This window comes from Vombatus ursinus, unplaced genomic scaffold (genome assembly GCF_900497805.2).
Source record: "Vombatus ursinus unplaced genomic scaffold, bare-nosed wombat genome assembly UNPS02014812.1, whole genome shotgun sequence".
In the NCBI taxonomy this organism is placed as follows: Eukaryota; Metazoa; Chordata; class Mammalia; order Diprotodontia; family Vombatidae; genus Vombatus; species Vombatus ursinus.
Genome location: NW_020954590.1, coordinates 75,794,477 through 75,817,040, shown reverse-complemented (window position 1 = coordinate 75,817,040; position 22,564 = coordinate 75,794,477). Strand labels below are relative to the sequence as shown.

The 22,564-nt window shown below is 35.3% G+C and overlaps 1 protein-coding gene across 1 annotated transcript in view; it reads right to left on the bottom strand.

Annotated features, from left to right (window-relative positions):
* LOC114053992 (lipoxygenase homology domain-containing protein 1-like) overlaps positions 1–22,564 on the bottom strand; it is a 657,625-nt gene that overhangs the window by 181,366 nt on the left and 453,695 nt on the right. Inside the window, 3 exon segments of the mRNA XM_027877094.1 lie at positions 22–235; positions 8,386–8,540; positions 18,612–18,831. Coding sequence (XP_027732895.1) covers positions 22–235; positions 8,386–8,540; positions 18,612–18,831 — 589 coding nt within the window.

Here is a 22,564-nt window from a genome sequence, read left to right as displayed (position 1 = left end):
TCTTATTCTGTGATGACCTACCTATAGTCTTCAGTTCTGAAATAGTTGCACAGGCTCCCAAATGGGAATCCAGCCAATTCCAACATGGGAATACCCATTCAATATCTGGGTCTTTGGACTCCTGAATAGTTATCATCTTTAAATAAAGGCCAGCTCCATAACCTTCTCCATCATGTGCAAGAAGCACTTTCTCCAAGTGATTCAGAGAAACAGCTTCAACAATGAATAAATCCAGCTGTCAAAATCAAATGTTTAAAAGGATCAATGGGTATAATGATAGCTAGCATTTATATAGAGTTTTAAGGTTTTGCAAAGCACTTTAAATATATTGTGTTATTTGATCCTCACAACAACCCTGGTCAGTAGAACGGTTCCTGCCCTCAAGCAGCTTACAATCTACTGAAGAAAAACATGCACACATATAAATAAAAACAAAATAGTTACAAAGAAAAATAAGGTAATTTTGAGGGAAAGGTACTAATAGGTAGCAGGATCAGGAAAGGTCTCATAGAGGAGGTGGTGTTTGATCTGTGCTTTGAAAGAAGCTAGGGATATGAAAAGGTACATTTGAAAGGGAAGCATGATTCGGGTATGGGCATAGCCTGTGAAAAGGCAGAGATACAGAAGAAGGAATTCCATCGGTAAAGAACAACAGGAAAACAATGTTTATCTAGAGAGTAGCATGCATTAAAAGATATAATGTGAAATAAACTTGGAAATGTAGATTGGAGCCAGGTTTTGAAAGACTAGAAATGTAGAATGAAGGTATTTGAATTTTATCCTAGAAGTAATAAAGTAATAGGTGCCAGTGGAGATTTTGATCAAGGAGTAATGTGATCAAACCTTTGTTTTTGGAGTACCACTTTGGGAATTAAGAGTAAGATTGATTAGGAAGGAGGAAAGGTATGAAACAAGGGGATTAGAAAGGAAGCCATTGCAATAAATCAAGCAAGAGATGATAGGAATGTGATATAGGGTGGTAGTAGTGTGAGTAGAGATAAAGGGACAAATGCAAGAAATGTTGTGCAGGCAAAACTGATAATATTTCTCAACTGATTGGGATGAGGGAGAATGAGGGGTAGAGGGTAAATTTGAGTTTGCAAAAGTCAGTGACAAAGGATGGTATTATTATCAACAGAAAGAAGAAAGTTCACAAAAGGGGTGAATTTGGAGAAAAAGATAATGAAATCTGCTTTAAATATGTGATTTTCAGATACTTATACTTCAAATATGCAATAAGGGAGTTGTTCATACTTTTAATGGATATAAAGTAAACTTACAAGTTGTCTTAATTTGTATTTTTCTTATCTGTTTGTGACTTGGAACATTTTGTCATATGATGGTTGATAGTTCACATTTCTTCTTTTGAAAAATTCACTAACTTTGATGATTTGCCTATCAAGGGTAGGATCTCGATCGTATACATGTAGACAATTCTTCATTTTGTTTTTGAAATCAGACTTTCACAAGAGATGCTTATTGCAAAGATTTTTTTTTAATTTGGAAATTTCCCTTTTTTATTATATTTGCATTGATTTTGTTCATGAAAAAAGCTCTAAATTTTATATAGTACAAATTGTGTATTGTGTCTTTTGTAATTTCTTTTACTCTTTGTTTTGTTTTAAGTTCTCTCCTCATCCATAGAACTGTATGGTACTTACTTCTGTTTTCCATTTTTTAAAAATATTGTAATTTTTTTTTTTTAGTGAGGCAATCAGGATTAAGTGACAAGGTCACACAGCTAGTATGTGTCAAGTGTTTGGGCTGAGGCCGGATTTGAACTCAGGTCCTCCTGACTTCAGGGCCGGTGCTCTATTCACTGCTCCACCTAGCTGCCCCAAAATATTGTAACTTTTAAAATATTTAGATCACGTCCATTTGAAACTCATCATGAAATATAATATAAGCTGCTGAACTATTCCTATTTTTCAGAAGACTCTTTTCTAATTTGACCCCTAGTTCTTATAGAAAAGGGAATGCTTCCTCCCATAGTTTATGTTCTTGAGCTTATTGAACATGAAGGCATGAATTTGTTTGCTTCTAGACCAGACCTCCAAAAACCAAGCACTTAATCCTCTCAGATCTGGAGCTCCACCTAGGAATCATGAGTTACCTTGATTGGTTAGTGTGTTCACATTCACCAAGCTCACTATACCTAGCCAGCTCCAGACCAGACTGACTTTCACATTTTATCCAACCATCCACTTGGGCCACCTTGCTATAGGCCCTGCTGCTGTACATGTACTCTGCTCTCTACTTTCCATCTCCTGATTTGGACACATTAATAAAAATAATACTATCACTGTACCTGGAAAGGATGTGTCAACTGAATGCCTTATTTATCTATACTTTCACTGTCACTGTGACTTTTCAAACTAAAATATCATCTTTAAACTAAAACACCATTTTCTAGAGTGTGTGAGTGTGTGCGTACAAGTGTGTGTGTACATGTATGTGTGTGTGTGTGTGTGTAATTTACCATTATAGAAGGCAAGTTGCTTGAAAACAGAGTTTATTTCACTTTTGTGTTTAGATTTCCATTACTTAGATCTATGTCTGGTACATGGAATGTACTTATTGAATGCTTTTTTATCCATTCCTTCATTCAGTTCAAGTCTTGCTTATTTTACCTGCCTACTTTTGTATTTTATAATTAATACCCAAAATTATAATTACTAATGATTTGTAAAATAGTTTGAAATGTTAGACCTCCATTCTGTTATTTTTTCATTTTTTCTCTTGATTTCTTTTTATCTTTCTGTTTGGTTCTATAAAGAAATCCCTTGGTTTCTAGCTGTAGAAGTTCAACAAAAATAGATTTTGGGACTAATCATAAACAAGGAGGAGCAAAAATGATCTGTATTTGCAGAAGATATTGTAACTTATTTAGAGTACTCCAGGGATTCAATTTAAAAAATTAAAATGAGACACTGGCTTCAGAAAGTGCTTCATTGGCACAGACTAAATCTATAAATTCATTTAGGTAGTATCATTTTTATTATATTAGCTCAGTCAAATCATGAGCCGTGAAGTTTTGGGTTGATAGGTTAATTTCTAGATATTTAATGAATCTTATAATTATTTTGAATACAATTTCTCTATCTCTTCCTCCTAGATTTTATTAATAATATCAAAAAAGCTAAAAGTTTTATGACACTTTATTATCTTGCTACTTTTTCTAATGCTATTGTCCCAGGAAGGAATTCCCCATGATGAAATTGCTTCAAGAAAAAAAAAATATCAGAGAATCTTGCGATCATAGATCCAAAGCTAGCAGGGGCTTTAGAGGCCATTTAGTCCAACATCCACATTTTACAGGTAAGAAAACTGAGGCCCATATAGTTTAAGGAAATTTTTCAAGGTTATATTGCCATCTCCTACCTTCAAACTCCTAGCTTTAACCCTGCATCCAATGCTACTATGTCTGACATTGCATTTCAGAGTCTCCTGCTTAGTAATAATTCAGCTAGACTTCTCCATTCCTTGGTAGACAAAGGTTCATGAATTTGCCCAACCCTAAAGATCTGGACAAGAAAAAAAAGGTTGCTTCTGAAAAGGATGGAGACTTGTATTATTGTTCGTGATCCAATGTCAAATAGAAAAGTGGGAAAATGGTTGAGTTCCAGTAGAGTGACTGAATGAGAGGTCATGCTTAATCTTAGCTTTCTATCATCTCAAAATAATAAAAATATTACAAATAAAGAAGGAAAGAACAAAAAAAAAATAAAGAGAAAGCAGGAAAGAACTCATGACAGGAAAAGCATTATAGTGAAACCAGTAGAGAGACTTATTTAGAAAAAAAATGAAAATAAATAGTGAAAAGATTCAAATATTCCATGGCTAAATACTGTGGACTAAAAGAAATTGATTTGAAAATTTCAAATAAAAGGGGTAGCACTTTAATAACTATGTTAAGACCTCTCCCTCTACTCCAAAAGTTATAGCCAAAAAATTGAAAGAACTTCTAAGATTGTTCATAAAAATAAGGTAATTAAAAGAAGAATTAGAAGTGGAAATTAAGACTAAAATTAGAGCTCTCAAAGGGAAAAATATAAAAATATAAATAATAAGATGGAGCATTTAAAGCAAATGACAGAGAGCTTCTCCAGAGAAACATGGTAAGATATATAAACTGATGCAGTGTGAAGTAAGCAAAATGAGGAAAACAATATATACAATGATTTCAGCAATGTAAACAGAACAGAAAAAGTGATTGGAATGCTGTGTAATTATAATTGCTAAGCTTGATGCCAAAGAAGAGCTGAGAATATCTCCTTTACTTCTTTCTGCAGGGCTTAGAGTCAAGAAGTTCATGGTTCCAGCCATGCTTCAGATACTTCTTATCTTTGTGACCCTCTGTTGGTAAGTCACTTAACCTCTCTCTGCCTCAGTTTCCTCAACTATAAAATGACACATTTTCTGCTTTACAAGTTTGTTGTCAGTATCAAAAATATAAATAAATAAATATATAAATATATATAAATATAATATATATAAATATATAAAGTGTTATATATATATATATATATATATATAAATATATATAAATATATAAAGTGTAAAATATATAAAGTGTTTTCCAAAAATTAAAGTGCTATATAAATGATACCTATTTTCAAAGGTGAGCTACTATGGGCATGGAGTATTGCATATGTTATTAGATATGATTAATATGTTGATTGGTTTTGCTGATTTTTTTTCATTTTTAATCTTTGTTACAACTGATGGCTCAATGGAGAGGAGAAAATGAAAAGATAGGATCAGAAATGAAGACGAAAAATTTAAAAAATCTCTAATATTAAAATACATCATTCTTGTCCTTGGAAAGAGCAGTAGCATCGGAGTGGTGAGATCAATTGAAACCAGGTCTTATGGATGCCAAATATACTCTTCTTTCTACTGGACAATGCAACATGCCACTTCTTCTGAAAGACTCCCCCTTAGATCATCTCAAGCACTTTGTTTTTTTTTCCACTTTCTATTGAATTTCTCATGTAATATTGTATATTGTGGTGATCCATATCTGTATATTTCTCTATTAAATTCAGTAAAGGTGGGGACTCTGTCTTATCTAAACTTGTATCTCTCCAGAGCTTTACATGAGGTTCATAATTCAGTAGGAACTAAATAAATGTTTATATAATATTTAATTTTGAATAATCCCAAGACTGAAAGATATAATTTTCTTTTAGAGAAGTTTCTGACAAAATTGTCATGGTGATAGATTAATTCATAAATACAATTTCCTAAAAGTAAGTAAAGTTAGTGAGATACAACCTGTCATAGTAAGGAAATATCAAACTCAGGGTCAGCAAAACTCCTGAGTGCTATCCAAAACAGATTAAAATATAATCGGTAAATGTTTACCAAAATAAAAAATACAATACAATATAAATAATGCTAATTTGTAGTTTTCTAAGTCAGTATGCAGCCCATATGAATATGTTTCTTTTTGAGTTTGATATTACTGGCACAGTAGTATCAAACATACAACTGGCTTTGGAGTCAGGAGGATGTACATCTAGCTGGTACTGCTTCCTTTGTGCCTCTGGGTAAACCACTCAATTTCTTTTTGTAGTTTACTTTTATTTTTAAAAATATTAATTAATTAATATATTTTTGGTTTTCAACAGTCACTTCCATAAGATTTTGAGCTCCAAAATTTCTCCACCTCCCTCCCCTCCCCTACCTCAAAATGGTGTGCAATCTGATATAGGCTCTACATATACATTGATATTAAACATATTTTCACATTAGTCATGTTATAAAGAATAATTAGAACCAATGACAGGAACCACAAGAAAGAAGAAACAAATAAACAAACAAAAAGAAAGAGCAAATAATATGCTTCAATCTGCATTCAGACTCCATCATTATTTTTCTAGATGTGGATAGCATTTTCCATTATGAGTCTTTTGGAGTTGTTTTGGATCTTTGCATTGCTAAGAAGAGGTAAGTCTATCAAAGTTAGTCATCACACAATGTTTCTGTTACTGTGTACAATGTTCTCCTGGTTCTGCTCACTTCACTTAGAATCAATTCATGTAAGTCTTTCCAGGTTTTTCTGAAGTCCACCTGCTCATCATTTCTTATGGAACAATAGTATTCCATTACATTCATACACCACAACTTGGTCAGCCATCCCCCAATTGATGAGCATCCCCTCAATTTCCAATACTTTGCCACCACAGAAAGAACTTCTATATATTTTTTTTGTACATGTGGGTCCTTCTTCCATTTTTTTATCTCTTTGGGATATAGCCCTAGAAGTACTATTGCTGGGTCAAAGGGTTTTTTATAGCCCTTTGGGCATAGTTTCAAATTACTTTCCAGAATAGTTGGATCAGTTCAAAACTGATCAACAATGCATTAGTGTTCCAATTTTCCCACATCTTCTCCAACATTTATCATTTTCCTGTTTTGTCATGTTGGCCAATCTGATAGGTGTGATGTGGTATCTCCGAATTCTTTTGATTTGCATTTCTCTAATCAATAGTGTAAATCACTTAATTTATTAGTGCACTAGGTAACCCTTTATAACTATTCATTGAAGAGAAGGCATCAATATATACTGATGACAATAACCAATACCTCCATATACTAATGAAATGACAAATCTGGTTAAAGAAAGGGAGAGTAGACAATGAAGAAACTTCTTTGGCTATTGATGCTGTTGTTAATAATTATATTATTATTATTAAAATTTTCTTTTCTTTCTAAGAATTTTTCAAAATGATAAATTAAAAATCAATTACAAACCATCCTATGACTGTTTAGTATTTTTTAAAAAATTACAAAAATATAATTGTTAGTGAAAAGAGATGTACAGTTTCTTCTCAGAATTCTGAAATTCCTAAATAATATTCCATAAGATAAACTATTATTTAATGATGGGAACTGTCAAAATTAAAAAGCTTCCAACATTAATGGAAGACATATGTCAGCATGATTCTTCATATCGGACATTACATAAGGTTTACAAAAGACATCTTGTCTAGATTTGAGGCAAAATGTTGTGGGAAGAACAGTGAACCTGGAGTCATTCACACCCTGCATCTCCTACTTATTGCTTGGATTTGCCTCTTATGAGAAAAGAAGAAAGAAAAGGAGGGAGGAAGAGAGGAAGGGAGGAAGGGAAGAAGGTAGAAAGGAAGGCAGGACTTATTAAGTACATAGTACACAACAAGCACTGTGCTAAGTGCTGTACAAATTTTATCTCATCTTCAACAACTCTGGGAGATAAGTGCTATTATTATCCTGATTTTTCAGTTGAGGAAACTGAGGTAGGCAGAGGTTAAGTGATTTGCCTAGGCTCGCATAGCTAGTAAGTGTCTAGGGCCATGGTTGTACTCAGGTCTTCCTGACACCAGACCCAGTACTCTATACAATGTCATCTTCTCCTTTTAAGTTAGGAATTCTTATCTTTGTGTGAGTGTGTGTGTGTGTGTGTGTGTGTGTGTGTATTGGTCCCCTTAATCATCTTAGTCTGGTGAAGCATATGGACCCCTTTTTAGAGTAATATTCTTAAATGCATAAAGTAAAAAAAAATAGGATTACAAAAGAAAACCATTACATTATAATCATTAATTTTTTTTAAAAAAGATCATGGACACCAGGCTAAAAACTCTAGTATTAAAAGCTAATCTTAAGAACTAGCTCAAGTGTGTGAACTCTATAATTAATATGTGGTCAACGCAATTAATGCTTCCCCTAGAACAAAAACCACATCTGTAAGTCAAAGAGAACCCAAGAAAAGGAGATTCAAACTTTGTTCAGTGAAGAAGTATCAAGAAACAAGTGTCTTGATTTAGACTATAAAAAGGAAAGGGGTTGCTGGACTTCTCTGGGTGTATGACTGAACATATCCCATAGGGAGCAGAGAGGTGCCTGCTTATTTTCTCCCTACGTTATACTGGGTTTCCATTACTTACTGATAAACCATTCTTCCTATCATTTTCAATACAAAATTTATTTTCCTCGGAAAAGAAAACAGAAACAACCTATGAATGGAGTAATTCTACTCTTGCTTTATCACATTTCACATTTTAGCATCATGCCACTGGATATATCTTTTGCCTGTGCTTCTTTATTATATTCTCTTCTCCTCCTACCCTCTTCCCACCACCCCAAATGCTTACAATAAACTTCCTTTGCTTATTCACATGTAGGGTGTTTTCTTTAATATTTGACTCTCTGTCCATTATAAGAGTCTGATATATAACCTGATAATTCAAAAACCAACTCTGGGATTTAAAGGACAAATTCAAGACACCTGTTTAAGTCATATTTTCATGTGACCGTGCATAGCAACAACAATTTTCTTAACTTATTTAAAAACAGCAAGAGAGAGAGATCACTAAATACACATAAGACAACTTTTTTTACCTTGTTTCTTTGAAATAAATCTCCTTTTTTTAAAGATTGATATAACTTCCTAGCACCTGAATCCCCTCTTTGTCCATAGAGAGTGATATAAACATTGGCGAAAGTTTCAGCTCCCCATTGGTCTCCAGTGTATACAGAAACAATATACTTAACAACTGGAAGAAGAGAAACAAAAGCATTGTTAATTGAATAAAACAAGTTTAGACTCTATTCTGTGAATGCATACTGAGACAATTAGGGATACAAATAAAGGAGAGGTCATTAAATGCTCCTTAGAGAAAGTTATGACATTTATAGGGGAAAAAATTTTAAAGTTATTGTCAATCATTTTGAAGTCTTAGATGAGAAATCAATGACAACAAGGAACTAGTTGTGATTTTCTTACTTTTGTCCACTAAAAGCAAGGGATATAGTAGACAAAAATTAATTTGGGCAGTGAACAGTTGGCTAAGATGCTACATGAGAATGGAATTTGGTTTTCTGAACAATGGTTTAAAATAAAGAGCTGAAACCTTCTTGGCCAGTGATGGAAGACACCTAACAAAGGCTGGTAAGAATGTATTTGTTGTAGATCTTATTAATCTAATCAAAAGGACATTAAACTAAAAAGGTTAGAGGATTGAGAAGACTTCCTATGATTATGTGCTAAGCTGGATACTATAGAGAATAGCTACAAAGAAGAAAGGGTAGCAGTTGGGAAACCCAGAAGTTCACAAGCGACAAAACTCAAGTTTAGTCGAAAGTAAAACTCATGGCCTCTAATGTCTATGTACATATGCCCAAATTATAAAGCCTGAAACAAAAATAACTAGAGGTCCTAACACAAGAAGACAAATTTAGCCTCATCCCACTGACACATAGTGGAATGAAGCCCATGATTTGGCCATGGCTCTATTTTTTGGGGTGGGGGGCTAGGCAATGGAGTTAAGTGACTTGCCCAGGGTCAACAGCTAGTACGAGTTATGTGTCTGAGACCAGATTAGTACTCAGGTCCTCCTGAATCCAGGGCTGGTGTTCTATCCACTGTGCCACCTAGCTGTCCCTGGGCCAACGCGCTTGATGGATATGTCTTATTCAAAAGAAACAGGATAGGTAAAAAGAGAGCTGGTGGGATGGCATTTTATATTAATATATTGCTTATGTGCAGATATCCAGGAGCCAGAGAGAGAAAGCATGATATAGAGTAATTTGAGGATCAATGGAGGGAGAAATTGATGTGATTTTTGTCATGGAAATATTCCACAGACAACCTGGAAAGAAAGAGGAAATGGATGAGGAATTAGAGAAACAGATCATAAGCCTGGCACAGAGACATGATATCATAGTGGTGAAGGATTTCAAAGATTTAGACATCTAATTGTACTCTTTCTCACAAGCAGAGAACCTAATAATTTCTTTTTTTTTTGTTTTTTAGGCAATTGGGGTTAAGTGACTTGTCCAGGGTCACACAGCTAGTAAGTGTCAAGTGTTTGGTCTGAGGCCAGATTTGAACTCAGGTCCTCCTGACTTCAGGGCTGGTGCTCTATCCACTGCACCACCTAGCTGCCCCAACCTAATAATTTCTTGACTTGCCTTACTAATAACTTCATTTTTAAAAAAGAAGGACCAACAGGAGGAAATCATATTCTAGATCTGATTTTTATTAATGAGAAAAAACTAGATGTTGCAGCGAAAATAATGAGAACCTAAAGGAGGAAGGGACCATTCCTCCTAGAAGGTACAATGGAGGAGAGAAAATCTAGGTGTAATCTTAATTTGATACATCTGCTTTTGTACTACATGCATGCATGTATGTGCATATACACACATGTGCATATGTATTGTGTGTGTCTGTTCATATATGTATGCATAGCATACACATGCATCAACATTTATTATGCATGAGCAGATATACATGTACACATTTAGATATACATATATGTACAAGTATACATACATATTTCAAAGAGCTCAGAGGTAAAATACGTCAGATTCCACAGATGAAGAGGATACAGGAGAAGTGAGCTCAGAAGACACAGGAGATACTCAAGGATGAAATTCTAAAACATTCTAATGAGAAGGAAAAATGAGATTTGTCAGACAAACATTTTTTAAGCTTTCACTATGGGTCCAATGTGCATGCACAGAAAACTCACCGATTACTTTGGCTTTTTTTTTTAAGACCATGTAATAGAAGATGAAGAGAAGATAGTTATATAGTCCTTAACTAAAATTCAGTATAAGTTGAAGCTGGAGGGGGAAGGTAAGAATAACAACAACAAGTTTTGCTTTGGGGGATTTTTTTTTTAGCAATACTGGAAGAAAAAAGAGGATCAGAAGATTTTCTTGGAACATATGGCACTATGATAACTGACAGAAGAGAGAAAGCAGAGCTGTTCAATACTGATTTTGTTTCTGTTTTCTTTGCCAAAAGAATGATCTTTATACTGGGAATAAGTGAACAAAAATGACTAACAGAGTTGATACCAAGACAAGTAAGGAGATAGTAAGAGAGCACCTGTCACTCTTGATGACCCAAGTGAATGACATCTTCAGCTACTAGAAGAACTGGCTGATGTGGTTTCTGAGCCACACACAACTCTACGTGAAATAAAACAGCAGAGATACCACAATATTGTAGAACAACAAATGTTGCATAAATTTTCAGAAAGGCAAGAGAATAAAATCTGCAAACTAGAATACAGTGAGCATGACTTCAATTCTTGGGAAAATTCTAGGATTAAACTTGTTTTGTTTGATTTTAGATTGCAGAACCAGTAAAAATGGGTCAAAGTTACAGAGTCAAATTTAGGTTTGATGTCAAGAAATTTAAATTAAATTAAAATTTATTAAAATTGTAAATCTAATGTAAATTTTTAATTAAATTTTAAAGTAATTAAAATTTCTAAAAATTTAGGCTGCCAAAAAGTGAACGGGGCTACCTAGTACGGTTATGAGGATCTAAATGAGATATATCACTGAAAGTGAGGAAAAGGGGCTAAGTGGGAAATATATTGTAAAGAAATAAATTATATATTAGGCATATAATAGAGAAGAGAGGGCAGGGAGAAGACAATGAAGTATTGAGTTTTCAATAGTTTTATTCATATTAAGAAATCTATAAACAAAATGGGGAAACGTGATGGGTAATATTGATTTGAAGATAAATGAAAGCACAAAGAGAAATAATTTCATTACCATGGTATGCTACAGACCACTTAGAAAAAATAATAAGTCAATCAATGAACATTTATTAAGCACCTACCATGTGCTAGGCATTGTAGGAGTATTAAAAACACATTACAAACTTAGCATGGTGGCATCACAGAATAGTAATGGGAAAATCCAATATTCATATATATGCTAAGGAACTCTTTCCATCAAAAAATAAAGCACCTAATACTTTGCTGATTTGCATTTATGATAATTCACTTTTCAAAAGATACAGGAACTGATGGGAAAAATCATATTTTTAATCTTATTCTATAAAAAAAAAAGAAATAGTGACTGGATAGAAATAATGGAAAATTTGGTAGGAAGTGACCACACTAAGTTACAAATGGGGACAGAGGAGAAGAAAATCAGATACAGATAAGCATATCACCTAGTTTTGAGGAGAGAAGTCAGTCCAAATAAATCAGATTTGAAGAAAGAAGATTCCAAAGGGTTAAGAGAAAGAATAGGGAAGATCCTATGGCCTAAAATTCTATAAGGACATCAGCCTAAGAGGAATAGAAAGCTCTTAAGTCAACAAGTAAAGTCAACAAGTATTTATTGAGGGTCTACTATATGCCAGGCACTGTGCTAAGTGCTGGGCATACAAAGAAATACAAAAACAGTTTCTGTACTCGAGGAGTTGAAAGTCTAATGAGGGAGGTTGTTCATTCTTCATTTTCAAAGAGGACCAATGACATGGGTGATGCCTTGACTTGCACATGAATTGGATTTAAGTGATGTGGAGTTGCGCAGTCATCAGCCTCACTCTATCTTCCAGAGTTATTAGAATCTAGTGGCAAGACAAAAGTCAAGATGACTGGAGACATTCTGGCATGCAGTGGATGACCTTGGTATCATCAATGTCTGACCAAGCTCTAAGCACTGCTTCAGCCACCCTCATGGCTGTTAGATCAAATTGTTCTCTTCTGCCATTCCAGCAGAGGAAACTTTCACACATTTGGGATAGACATCCCCCTAACTCAAAGATGGCTTTGAGGTCTGTTAGTTACCCTCAACCTGGTATAACCCATCTGCCAAGACAGTTTTACCAGGGTGTGGCCACTGTGCATGCTATAGCTTCTTGGAACCACAAGTGAGAGTTGCATGACAGGTAGACACCAAAGGTGTATGAGCAGCCCTGAAACAAGTTTCAACAAACCCTCATATCAGAGGTGCTAGTCCTCCCTGAATATCTCATATACCCCAAGACAATATGTAAACAACTATGTACAAACAAGATCTATGTAGGATAAAAGAGAAATAATTGCAGAGAGAAAGCACTAACATTAAAGAGGATAGGGAAAGTCTTCTAGGATAAGGTAGGATTTAGAAGATCTTAAAAGAAGCCAGGAATACAAATGAGGAAAGAGAATTACAGGCATGGGAGATAGCCAGTAAATTTGCACAGAGTCTAGAGATAGAGTGTCTTGTGCAAGGAACAGCAAGGAGGCCAGAATGATAGATCACAGAGGAAGGGAGAGCAAAGTATGTGAAGACTAGAAAGGTAGGAAGGGACTAGGTTATGAAGGACTTTAAATGCTAAACATAGGGGGCAGCTAGGTGGCCCAGTGAATAGAGCACCAACCCTGTATTCAGGAGGACCTGAGTTCAAACCCAGTCTCAGACACATAACACTTACTAGTGTGTGACCCTGGGCAAGTCACTTAACCCCATTGCCAAAAAGTTAAACATAGGATTTATATTTGACCCTGGAGACAATATTGAACCACTAGAGCAAATTGAATAGGGGGATGACACGGCCAAACCTGTGCTTTAGGAAGATCATTTTGATAGCAGAGTGGAGGATGTCTTGAAGTGGGGAGAGACTTGATGCAGGGAGACCAACAAGAAAACTATTGCAATAGTACAGATATAAGGTGATGAAGACCTGTGCAGGATGGCAGCAGTGTCAGAGGAGAGAAAAGGGGATATATGAGAGATGTTGAAAAGGTAGAATCAACAGATTAGATTGGGGGGTAGGGAGGGAGAAAGAGAGAAAGAGTGAGGAATAAAGATTGCAACAAGGTCGAGGGTGTGGAGACTGAGAGGATGGTGGTATCTTTGACAGTAATAGGGAAGTTAAGAAGAGGGGAGGTCTAGTGGGGGGGGTTTGGAGAAAAGAATGACTTTAATTGGGGCATGTTGAGTTTAAAATATGTACAGGACATCCAGTTCAAGATGTCCAACAGGTGGTTGTAGATAAAAGACTGGAGATCATGAGAGAGGTTAGAGCTGGATAGTAGAATTGAGAATCATCTACATAGAAATGATAATTGAATCCATGGGAACTGATGAGACAACCAAGCAAAATAATATAGACAGTGAAGAGAAGAAGGCCTAGGATAGTCTTGGCAATCACTCATGATTAATGGGCATAGCCTAAATGAAGATTCAGCAAAAGAGACTGAGAAGGCATGCTCAGACAGACTGAAGAAGAACCAGGAGATAAGAGTGTCACAAAAAAAAATTAGAGAGAAGATAGTAATGAGAAGAGGATGATCAACAATGTCAAAAGCTATAGAGAGGTAAAGAAGGATAAGAATTGAGAATTAGACTTAGCAAGTAAGAGATCATTGGTAATTAAGAAATTAATCCAATTTCAGTTGAATTATGATATCAGAAGCCAGACTGAAGAGAATTAAGAAGAGAGTGAAGTGAAACAAAGTAAAGACACAACTTATAAAAAGGCCTTTTCAAAGGAGTTTAGCCAAGAACGTGTAAAAAGATATGGGATGATAGCTAGCAGGGATGGACAAATCCAGTGAGGATTTTTTGAGGATGAGAGAGACATGGGTGTGTTTATAGGCAGTAGGGGAGCAACCAGTAGACAGGGGAAGATTAAAGGTTAGTGGGGAGAGGTATTATTAAAGATGGCATATGGCCAGTTTCTGCCACACGCTTTTACAGTTTTCCCAGCAGTTTTTGTTAAATAATAATTTCTTATTCCAGAAGCTGGAGTCTTTGGATTTATCAAATAGTAGATTAGTATAGGTATTGACTATTGAGTCTTGCATACCTAACCTATTCCATTGAACCGCCACTCTATTTTTAGCCAGTACCAAGTAGTTTTCATTATTGCTGCTTTATAATACAGTTTAAGATCTGGTACAGCTAGGCCACCTTCCCTTCATTTCTTTTCATTAGCTCCCTCAATATTCTGGACTTTTTGTTCTTTCAGATGAATTTTGTTATTGTTTTTATCTAGCTCTATAAAAGAATCTTTTGATAGTTTGATTGGTATGGTGCTGAATAAGGAAATTAATTTAGGTAGAATTGTCCTTTTTATTATATTAGCTTGGCCTACTCATGAGCAACTGATATTTTTCCAGTTATTTAGATCTGACTTTAATTTGTGTGAAGAGTGTTTTGTAATTGTGTTCATATAGTTCATGGTTTTGCTTTGGCATGTAGACTCCCAAACATTTTATAATGTCTACAGAAATTTTAAATGGAATTTCTCTTTCTATCTCTTGCTGCTAGGCTTTGTTATTAATACATAGAAGTGCCTATGATTTGTGTGTATTTATTTTATAGCCTTTGATTTTGCTAAATTTATTTATTATTTCAAGTAATTTTTACTTGATTCTTTAGGATTCTCTAAATACACATCATATCATCTGCAAAGAGTGATAGCTTTGTTTCTTCTTTGCCTATTCTAATTCTTTTGATTTCTTTCTCTTCACAAATTGCTATAGCTAACATCTTATACCCTATATCAAGATAAAGTCAAAATGGGTACAGGATTTAGATATAAAGACTGATACTACAAGCAAACTAGAAGAGCAAGGAATAGTTTACCTTTCAGATCTATGATGAAAGGAAGAATTTATGACCATACAAGAGAGAGAAAATTGTAAAATGCAAAATAGATAATTTTGAATATATTAAATTAAAAAGTTTTTTGCACAAACAAAGCCAATGCATCCAAGATTAGGAGGGAAGCAGAAAACTGGGAAAGAACTTTTACAACCAGTGTCTCTGATAAAGGTCTCATTTCTAAAATATATAGAGAACTGAGTCAAATTTATAAGAATACAAGTCATTCCTCAATTGATAAATGGTCAAAGGATATGAACAGGAAGTTTTCAAATGAAGAAATTAAAGCTATCTATACTCATATGTAAAAATGCTCTAAATCACTATTGATTAGAGAAAGGTAAATCAAAATGACTCTGAGGTATCACATCACATTGGCTAACGTGACAAAACAGGAAAATGATAAATATTGGAGAAGATGTGGGAAAATTGGACCACTAATGCATTGTTGGTGGAGTTGTGAAATGATCCAACCATTTTGGAGAGCAATTTGGAACTATGCCCAAAGAGCTATAAATTGTGCATACCCTTTGACCCAGCAATACCACTTCTAGGTCTGCATCCCAAAGAGATCATAAAGATGGGAAAAAGACCCACATGCACAAAAATATTTATAGCAGCTCTATATGTGGTGACAAAGAATTGGAAATTGAAAAAAAAAAGAATTAGAAATTGAGGACATGCCCATCAATTGAGGAATGGCTGAACAAATTGTGGCATATGAATATAATGGAATACTATTGTGCTATAAGAAATGATGAGCAGGTGGACTTCAGAAAAACCTGGAAAGACGTATGGACTGATACAGAGTGAAATGAGTAGGAAAACATTGTATGCAGTAACAGCCACATTGTACAATGACTGACTTTGATAGACTTGGCTCTTCACAGCAATGCAAGAATCTAAGACAACTCTAAAAGACTCATGATGGAAATTGCTATCTACATCCAGAGAAAGAATTATGGAATCTGAATGCAGATGGAAGCTTACTATTTGCTCTCCTTTTCCTTTGTTGTTTTGTTTTATTACTTCATTCTTGTGGTTCTTCCCATTAGTTCTAATTGTTTTTTACATCCTACCTAAAAGGAAAATATCCTTAATATGAATGTATAAGTAGAGCCTACGTTGAATTGCATGCCATCTTGGGTGGGGGCAGAGGAGTGGGAGGGGGAGAAAATTTAAAACTCAAAATATCATGGAAGTGAATGTTGAAATCTAAAAAAAAAAATCAATAAAAAAGATGGCAATATGTTGGAAAAGAAGAGATGAAATGGGATCACTTGTGCAAATAGAGGATTTTGCCTTGCAAAGGACAAGGGCCACCTCTTTATCTGAGACAGAAGTGAAGGAGATGATGATGAAAGATATCTGAGTGACATAAGATAAGGAGGAGGGAAAAAGAAGGAATTCTTGGTGTCTGGACTCAATTTTTTTCAGCAAAATATGAGGCAAGGTTCTTAGATGAGGGGGTGGGGACAGGGAATGTGATGGGAGGTTTGAGAAAGGATGAAAAGGTTTGGAAAAGCTGCTGTTGTGAGTGGGATAGTTATTAGGGGGAAGTGTAAAGCCTTGCCACACTGATGGCCAAAATGAAATTCTAAAGAAACAAAGAGAAGCAATTCCAGTGAGTAGGAAAAGGGGAAGTTGTAAATGCAAATAAAATTCATCAACTAAATGAGAATTTTAAAAGACATGTACAGATGATAAAAGCAAGGAAAGGTAATGGATAGGAACTAACACAATGTAACATGATCCTCTATAGTAGAGTCAGGAATGCTAAAACTCAAAATGATCTAAATCCAGTGAGGAAAATGAAGGACAACACAAAAAGGGTTGGGCTTTTTTTGTTCTTGTTTTTTTGCTTTTGTTTTTGGTTTGTCTGAAAATAAAAGAAAAGATAGAACTATTGCTTGGAACAAAAAGGATCAGTGCAATAACTGATAGAGAGAATGCAGATCTGACCATCTCTTACTTTGCTTCTATTTTCTCTGCCAAATAGAATGAGCTTTGCTATATATAACAATTGAAATAACAAAAAAAAATTGCTAAAAGAGAGTTGATACCCAAGATTGGTAAGAAAATAATAAAAGAATACCTATCTTCCCTTAATGAATTCAATCAGTCAGCCTCAATGAACTTCTAACTCTGAGGTTCTATGATATTTTGATTCTGATCTACAGCAACTTATGAATCAAAGCAAGGTGTTGGATATATAGTAAACATACAGTGGATGAGTTAGTCAGTTTGTCAACAAGTATTCATTAAGCACTTACTAGGTACTAGGCACATACCTGCTAAATGAGGGAGGTACAAAGAAAAGCAAAAGTACCTGCCCTCAAGAAGCTCCCATTCTAATGGAGGAGAAAACATGGAAATAATTATGCAGGTATGACATATATATAGTGTAAATAGAAGGTAATCTTAGAGGAGAAGTGGTACCAACTAGAGAAAGATGAATGGAGAAAGATGAGTAAATAATATCAAATGTCAACTAGAATATTTATTTCAAATAGAAAGTCATTTAATAGTTACAGCATGGATCCTTTGCATTATCTCCTATGTAATTGAACTTACCAGAGAGAAGAGGTTTGGCATTCGGAAACTCTAACTCAAGATTTCAGATTTGCAAATAATTATATTCATTTATCTTAAAGAACTTTATTTAAGCAGTGCAAGAGAAATGACAGACTCTCTTCTTAACTCTATTCCAAAACTTAACATCAATTTAGCTATTACCACTTTCTAACTGAACACTGTGTTCTGGTATATTTTAATAATGACAAGAATAGTTAAGGCATTGTGTAAACATCTTTTGGAATAAAATAACATCACTGCATGACAACAATTACTTTTCATACAGGTCTCAATCATTCAGGCTATGATAAACTAAAGACTAACAAAATAGAATAAAAATGTGTTTTGCAGTTTTGCATGATGAGCCTTATCTTTTAATCACATAATTATAGATTGGGATTTTGTACACTTAGAATTACATACAGTACTGAACATTAAATTCTATTTGTAATTACAATTTTCTAGAGCCACAGTTATCCACGGCCTGAGAGAACATCACAACTTCGGAGATATGAAGGGCAGAGAAAAATCATAAAATGAAATACTTTCTGCATTGATTTGTTTTCAATTTGCTTGTTTGAAAGTAAATTGTTCATATTGCTCCTGTATTTCTATCCATTACTGGTATTATTTTATTTTACCTGGTAAAGAGTTTTGGTCCTTAGTCTCTGCAGGGAATTCTTTCACAAGTTCACTATCTTCTCTGTTAAGAGAGAACCAGCAGTTACAGTCAAAGTTCATTTTTTGTTTGGTCTGTGGCTCCTCTATGTGAAAAGACTTCAAATGCCAACCCTCAAACTCTGGCAAATCATCACAGCTGACCCGAATCTTGTACACATCTCCAACATCTCCAATTTCAATCTACAATGTAGAGCATTAAGGAAAATGAACAAATTACCAGTCATATATACTGCTCAATGCTATAGAGAATATATCAATTAATATCAATCAAGATACTTCAAGTAACTCAATTAAATTCTGATTAATTTTATAGACTGTGTTTTGTGGTCTTAATTATGGCTGATCACATCATGATAATCTACACCCTTTAAAAAAACCCTCTAATTCTATTATAATTCTTGTTGTAAGCAAATATTGCCTTTTTCTGACAACTATAAGGAAATGCTAAGCTTGCTAATGTTATGTAAGTATTCCTAGGACCTTGCATTAAGGCTTGTTCATTCATTCATCTCCATAAAATCTGCTTTCTCACACTAAAGAGCTTCATGCAGCTCTCAATATAGCTTAGACTTGAAACAAACCTAGTAGATCAGCCAGTCCAACACTCTCATCGTACAAATGAGTGAACTGAATCCTAGAAAAGTAAACTGACTTGCCTGAGCTCCTAAAGATAAACAGGAACAGAGCCAGAATTAGAACTCATGTCTTCTAATACAATGCTTTTTCCACTATCCACTATTTTCCATTCTGTCCTTCCACGTATCACTTGGGGATTGATTCTAAGACAGAGAGTTAGAAGGGATCACTAACCTTACCCCACTGTTACTTTTTGCATATGAAGAAGTGACAGAGACAACAAGGTTTTCAAGCCACATAGGTAAATAGCAGAGTTTGGATTTGAACCCAGGTGTGTTAATTTCATATCTAGTACTCTGCCACTCCCTCCCATAACACAACACTGTCCTTACTAATTAAGATCCTTAAAAGGTGCCAGGAATAAGTTGGCATAAAATGCAATTGACATAAAATAATCGCCGAATTGGCATTGTAACATCTTATGAAAGTACATGGAATAGGAATTAATACTTTAGCTTTTAATGGAGGAAGAAATGAAATATTATGATTCATCAGGATTGGACTACCCAAAGGGATGACTTATACTTTTCTAAGTGGTTTAGGGAAGAGAACACAGAATGCAGTTTTGTTTTCTTCCTTCCTTCCTTCCTTCCTTCCTTCCTTCCTTCCTTCCTTCCTTCCTTCCTTCCCTCCCTCCTTTTTTGGTTATATGTGAGAAATAGCTTCCCTTCTACCTTACCCTTAATCCTAACCTTTCATGGATGGGCATTAATTGGGGAGCTAAGTGGTTCAGTGGACAACAAACTGGGCCTAGAGTCGGGAAAACCTGAGTTCAAATCCCATCTCCAAAACTCACTAGCTACATGACCCAGCCTCATTTTCCTCATCTGTAAAGTGGAGATAATAATAGCACTCCCAAGATTGCTTTAAGGATCAAATGAAATAATATTTGTAAAGCATTTTACACAGGGCCTGACACATAGTAGATGCTATAAAAATGGTAGCTATTTATTATTATTATTTCTGGAAACTCTGTTCCCATAAATCCTACCCCTGAAAACCCAGCCTAAGGATCATAAAATGAAAAGCTGAAAGAAACTTTGGACATCATCTAGTCCAATTCCTACATTTTACAGGTGGGGAAAAGGAAGCTCAGAGACAGGGTATGTTACTTACCTGAGAGAAATGACTATTATTAACCAATGATTTGGGGAGATCCAGAGTTCCCCTTTTCTCTACAGTGCTCATTTCAAAGTTCACTCTCCAGAAGGACATCACTAATAATGAGATTGTATTAACTTTCTTAACAATCTTGTTCAGACCCTACCCAGGTGAGGAAGCCATTGCGCTCTACTCAGGTTTAGGTGGGGATAAAGTCTTTGTTTGGATTGCCCAAGGCTGTAGTAATTTAGAAGCAAATGACATAATCAAAGTTCATTAGAATATGTCCAGCCCTTCTTTGTAATATTCATTCTTTCATTATTTATAAACCAATCAGAGTTAATTGTCACTATCAGTAACACCCCTCTTCCAAGGGTGAGCCCATCTCCATGATTGTCTGGCATTCAAGAGTGCCACTGACCACTTTTTATTGAAATGCTAGAGTTATTAATAAAATGAGTAATTACTCAGAAATTTTGTCTTTCAAACTTTTAAAATGCCAAATAGCTAAAGTAAAATGACTTATAAACAGCAGAGGTAAGATTTAAATGCAGGACATCTGGCCTAAGCTGTGCTCTTTCCATTACACTACATTGAATATTCTGGTATTAGGCTGCTTCTATTGCTTTCTGGGCAGAAATAGGGTGACTTTTATGGCTCCAGCTACTACCTCAGTTACACAACAGAACTTTGACCCTGCTTTGTCTTGCAAATCATCCTGTGCAGATAAAGAGAATTAGCATAAGGAGGTCAGGAGCCTGTGTTCCTCCTTAAGAACAGCAATTTCCTTATAAGTACATTGTCCCTGGATGGTAAGTCAGAATCAAAGCAAATTTAATAGATGAGGAAATAAACTGAAAGAGGTGAGATGAGTGTCTGGAGCTCACACGATGAAGAAGCCAGGGTATTGCAACTACACTCAGAATTTCCTGCTTAGCCCTACAGTGCTTCCCCCTGAAGGCACACCATTGGCTTATGATCAGAGATAATGTGTTGTGGATAGGAATCCTGCCATGCCAAACTGTCATGAAAGTATCTGGGAAACTTAGAAAGAAATTATCAAAATTAAAATGTAACTTTTATAATATCAATTGAAAATAGGAAAATGACTTTGATAAAATCATGCACTAACTCCAAAGAATATAATTCAGAAAATTTTTAAAAGTAGATGCTCTTTTTTTGCCCTTTGGGACCAAAAAATGTAATTTATATTCACAGGCAAGCATATGGCATCAAAGGGAGCATATCATATCGTGTTGCTTAAATATGTTTTTGAGAGAAATGCTAAAGTTCAGTTCTTTCATAGCAGTGTTAGACTTCACAACTTGACTTATGTTCTTAAGTCTATTATTCTTATTTGTGCAAAATGTCGTGCCCCTTCTGGACTACTTCTGAAATTTGATATTCATGGGTTGGCTCCCCAGGGGGTAGCTACTACCCCAGGGTTAAAGGAATTTTCTGAGTATGCACTCCTAAAACTATAGTTTATGAGTTCCAATAGTGTGCATGCCTTTAATAGTCAGCCAAGAGACATAATAAGCTCAGAGCAAAGTAAGAACAGTAGTTACAAATTATTCCTTCCATAAATCTGGAGGACAGCCATCCACAACTACTTATAGCATCAGTGGGAAGAGTATGTACAAACCTAGTGCACTTGGGTTGTGAGGCACAAACAGAGAGAAAACATCTACCCCAGACAATTCATGCCTCCAGTACTAGAGTGCTCAGATACCCTTTTTCTTCTTATAATGTTCTCGTGCTGCTCCTCTCTGGCCACAGGGTCTTTGCTGGACAGATTGCTCAGCTGGAATCCCTGGACCTGCTCCTCCCCAAACACTGACTCTTATCAGCCAGGGCTAACTCTCTTTTTTCTTCCATGACTGGCTATCTACTGACAGAGGTTATACTCCTTGGAGCTGCTTCCACTGATTCTGTCTCCCTCTGTGTCTGTCTTTCTGTCTTTCTTTTCTCCTTTCCTCCCCTTTCATCTTCTTTTCCCCCTCCTTTCACTCCCTTCTCTTTTCCTCTTCCTTCCCTCTCCTGTCTCCCCTTTCCCTCCCCCTCTCCCACTACCACCCATCTTCTCCTCTCCTCTCTCCTCTTCCTCATCCTCCTCCTCCTCCTCCTCCTCTTCTTCTTCTTCTTCTTCTTCTTCTTCTTCTTCTTCTTCTTCTTC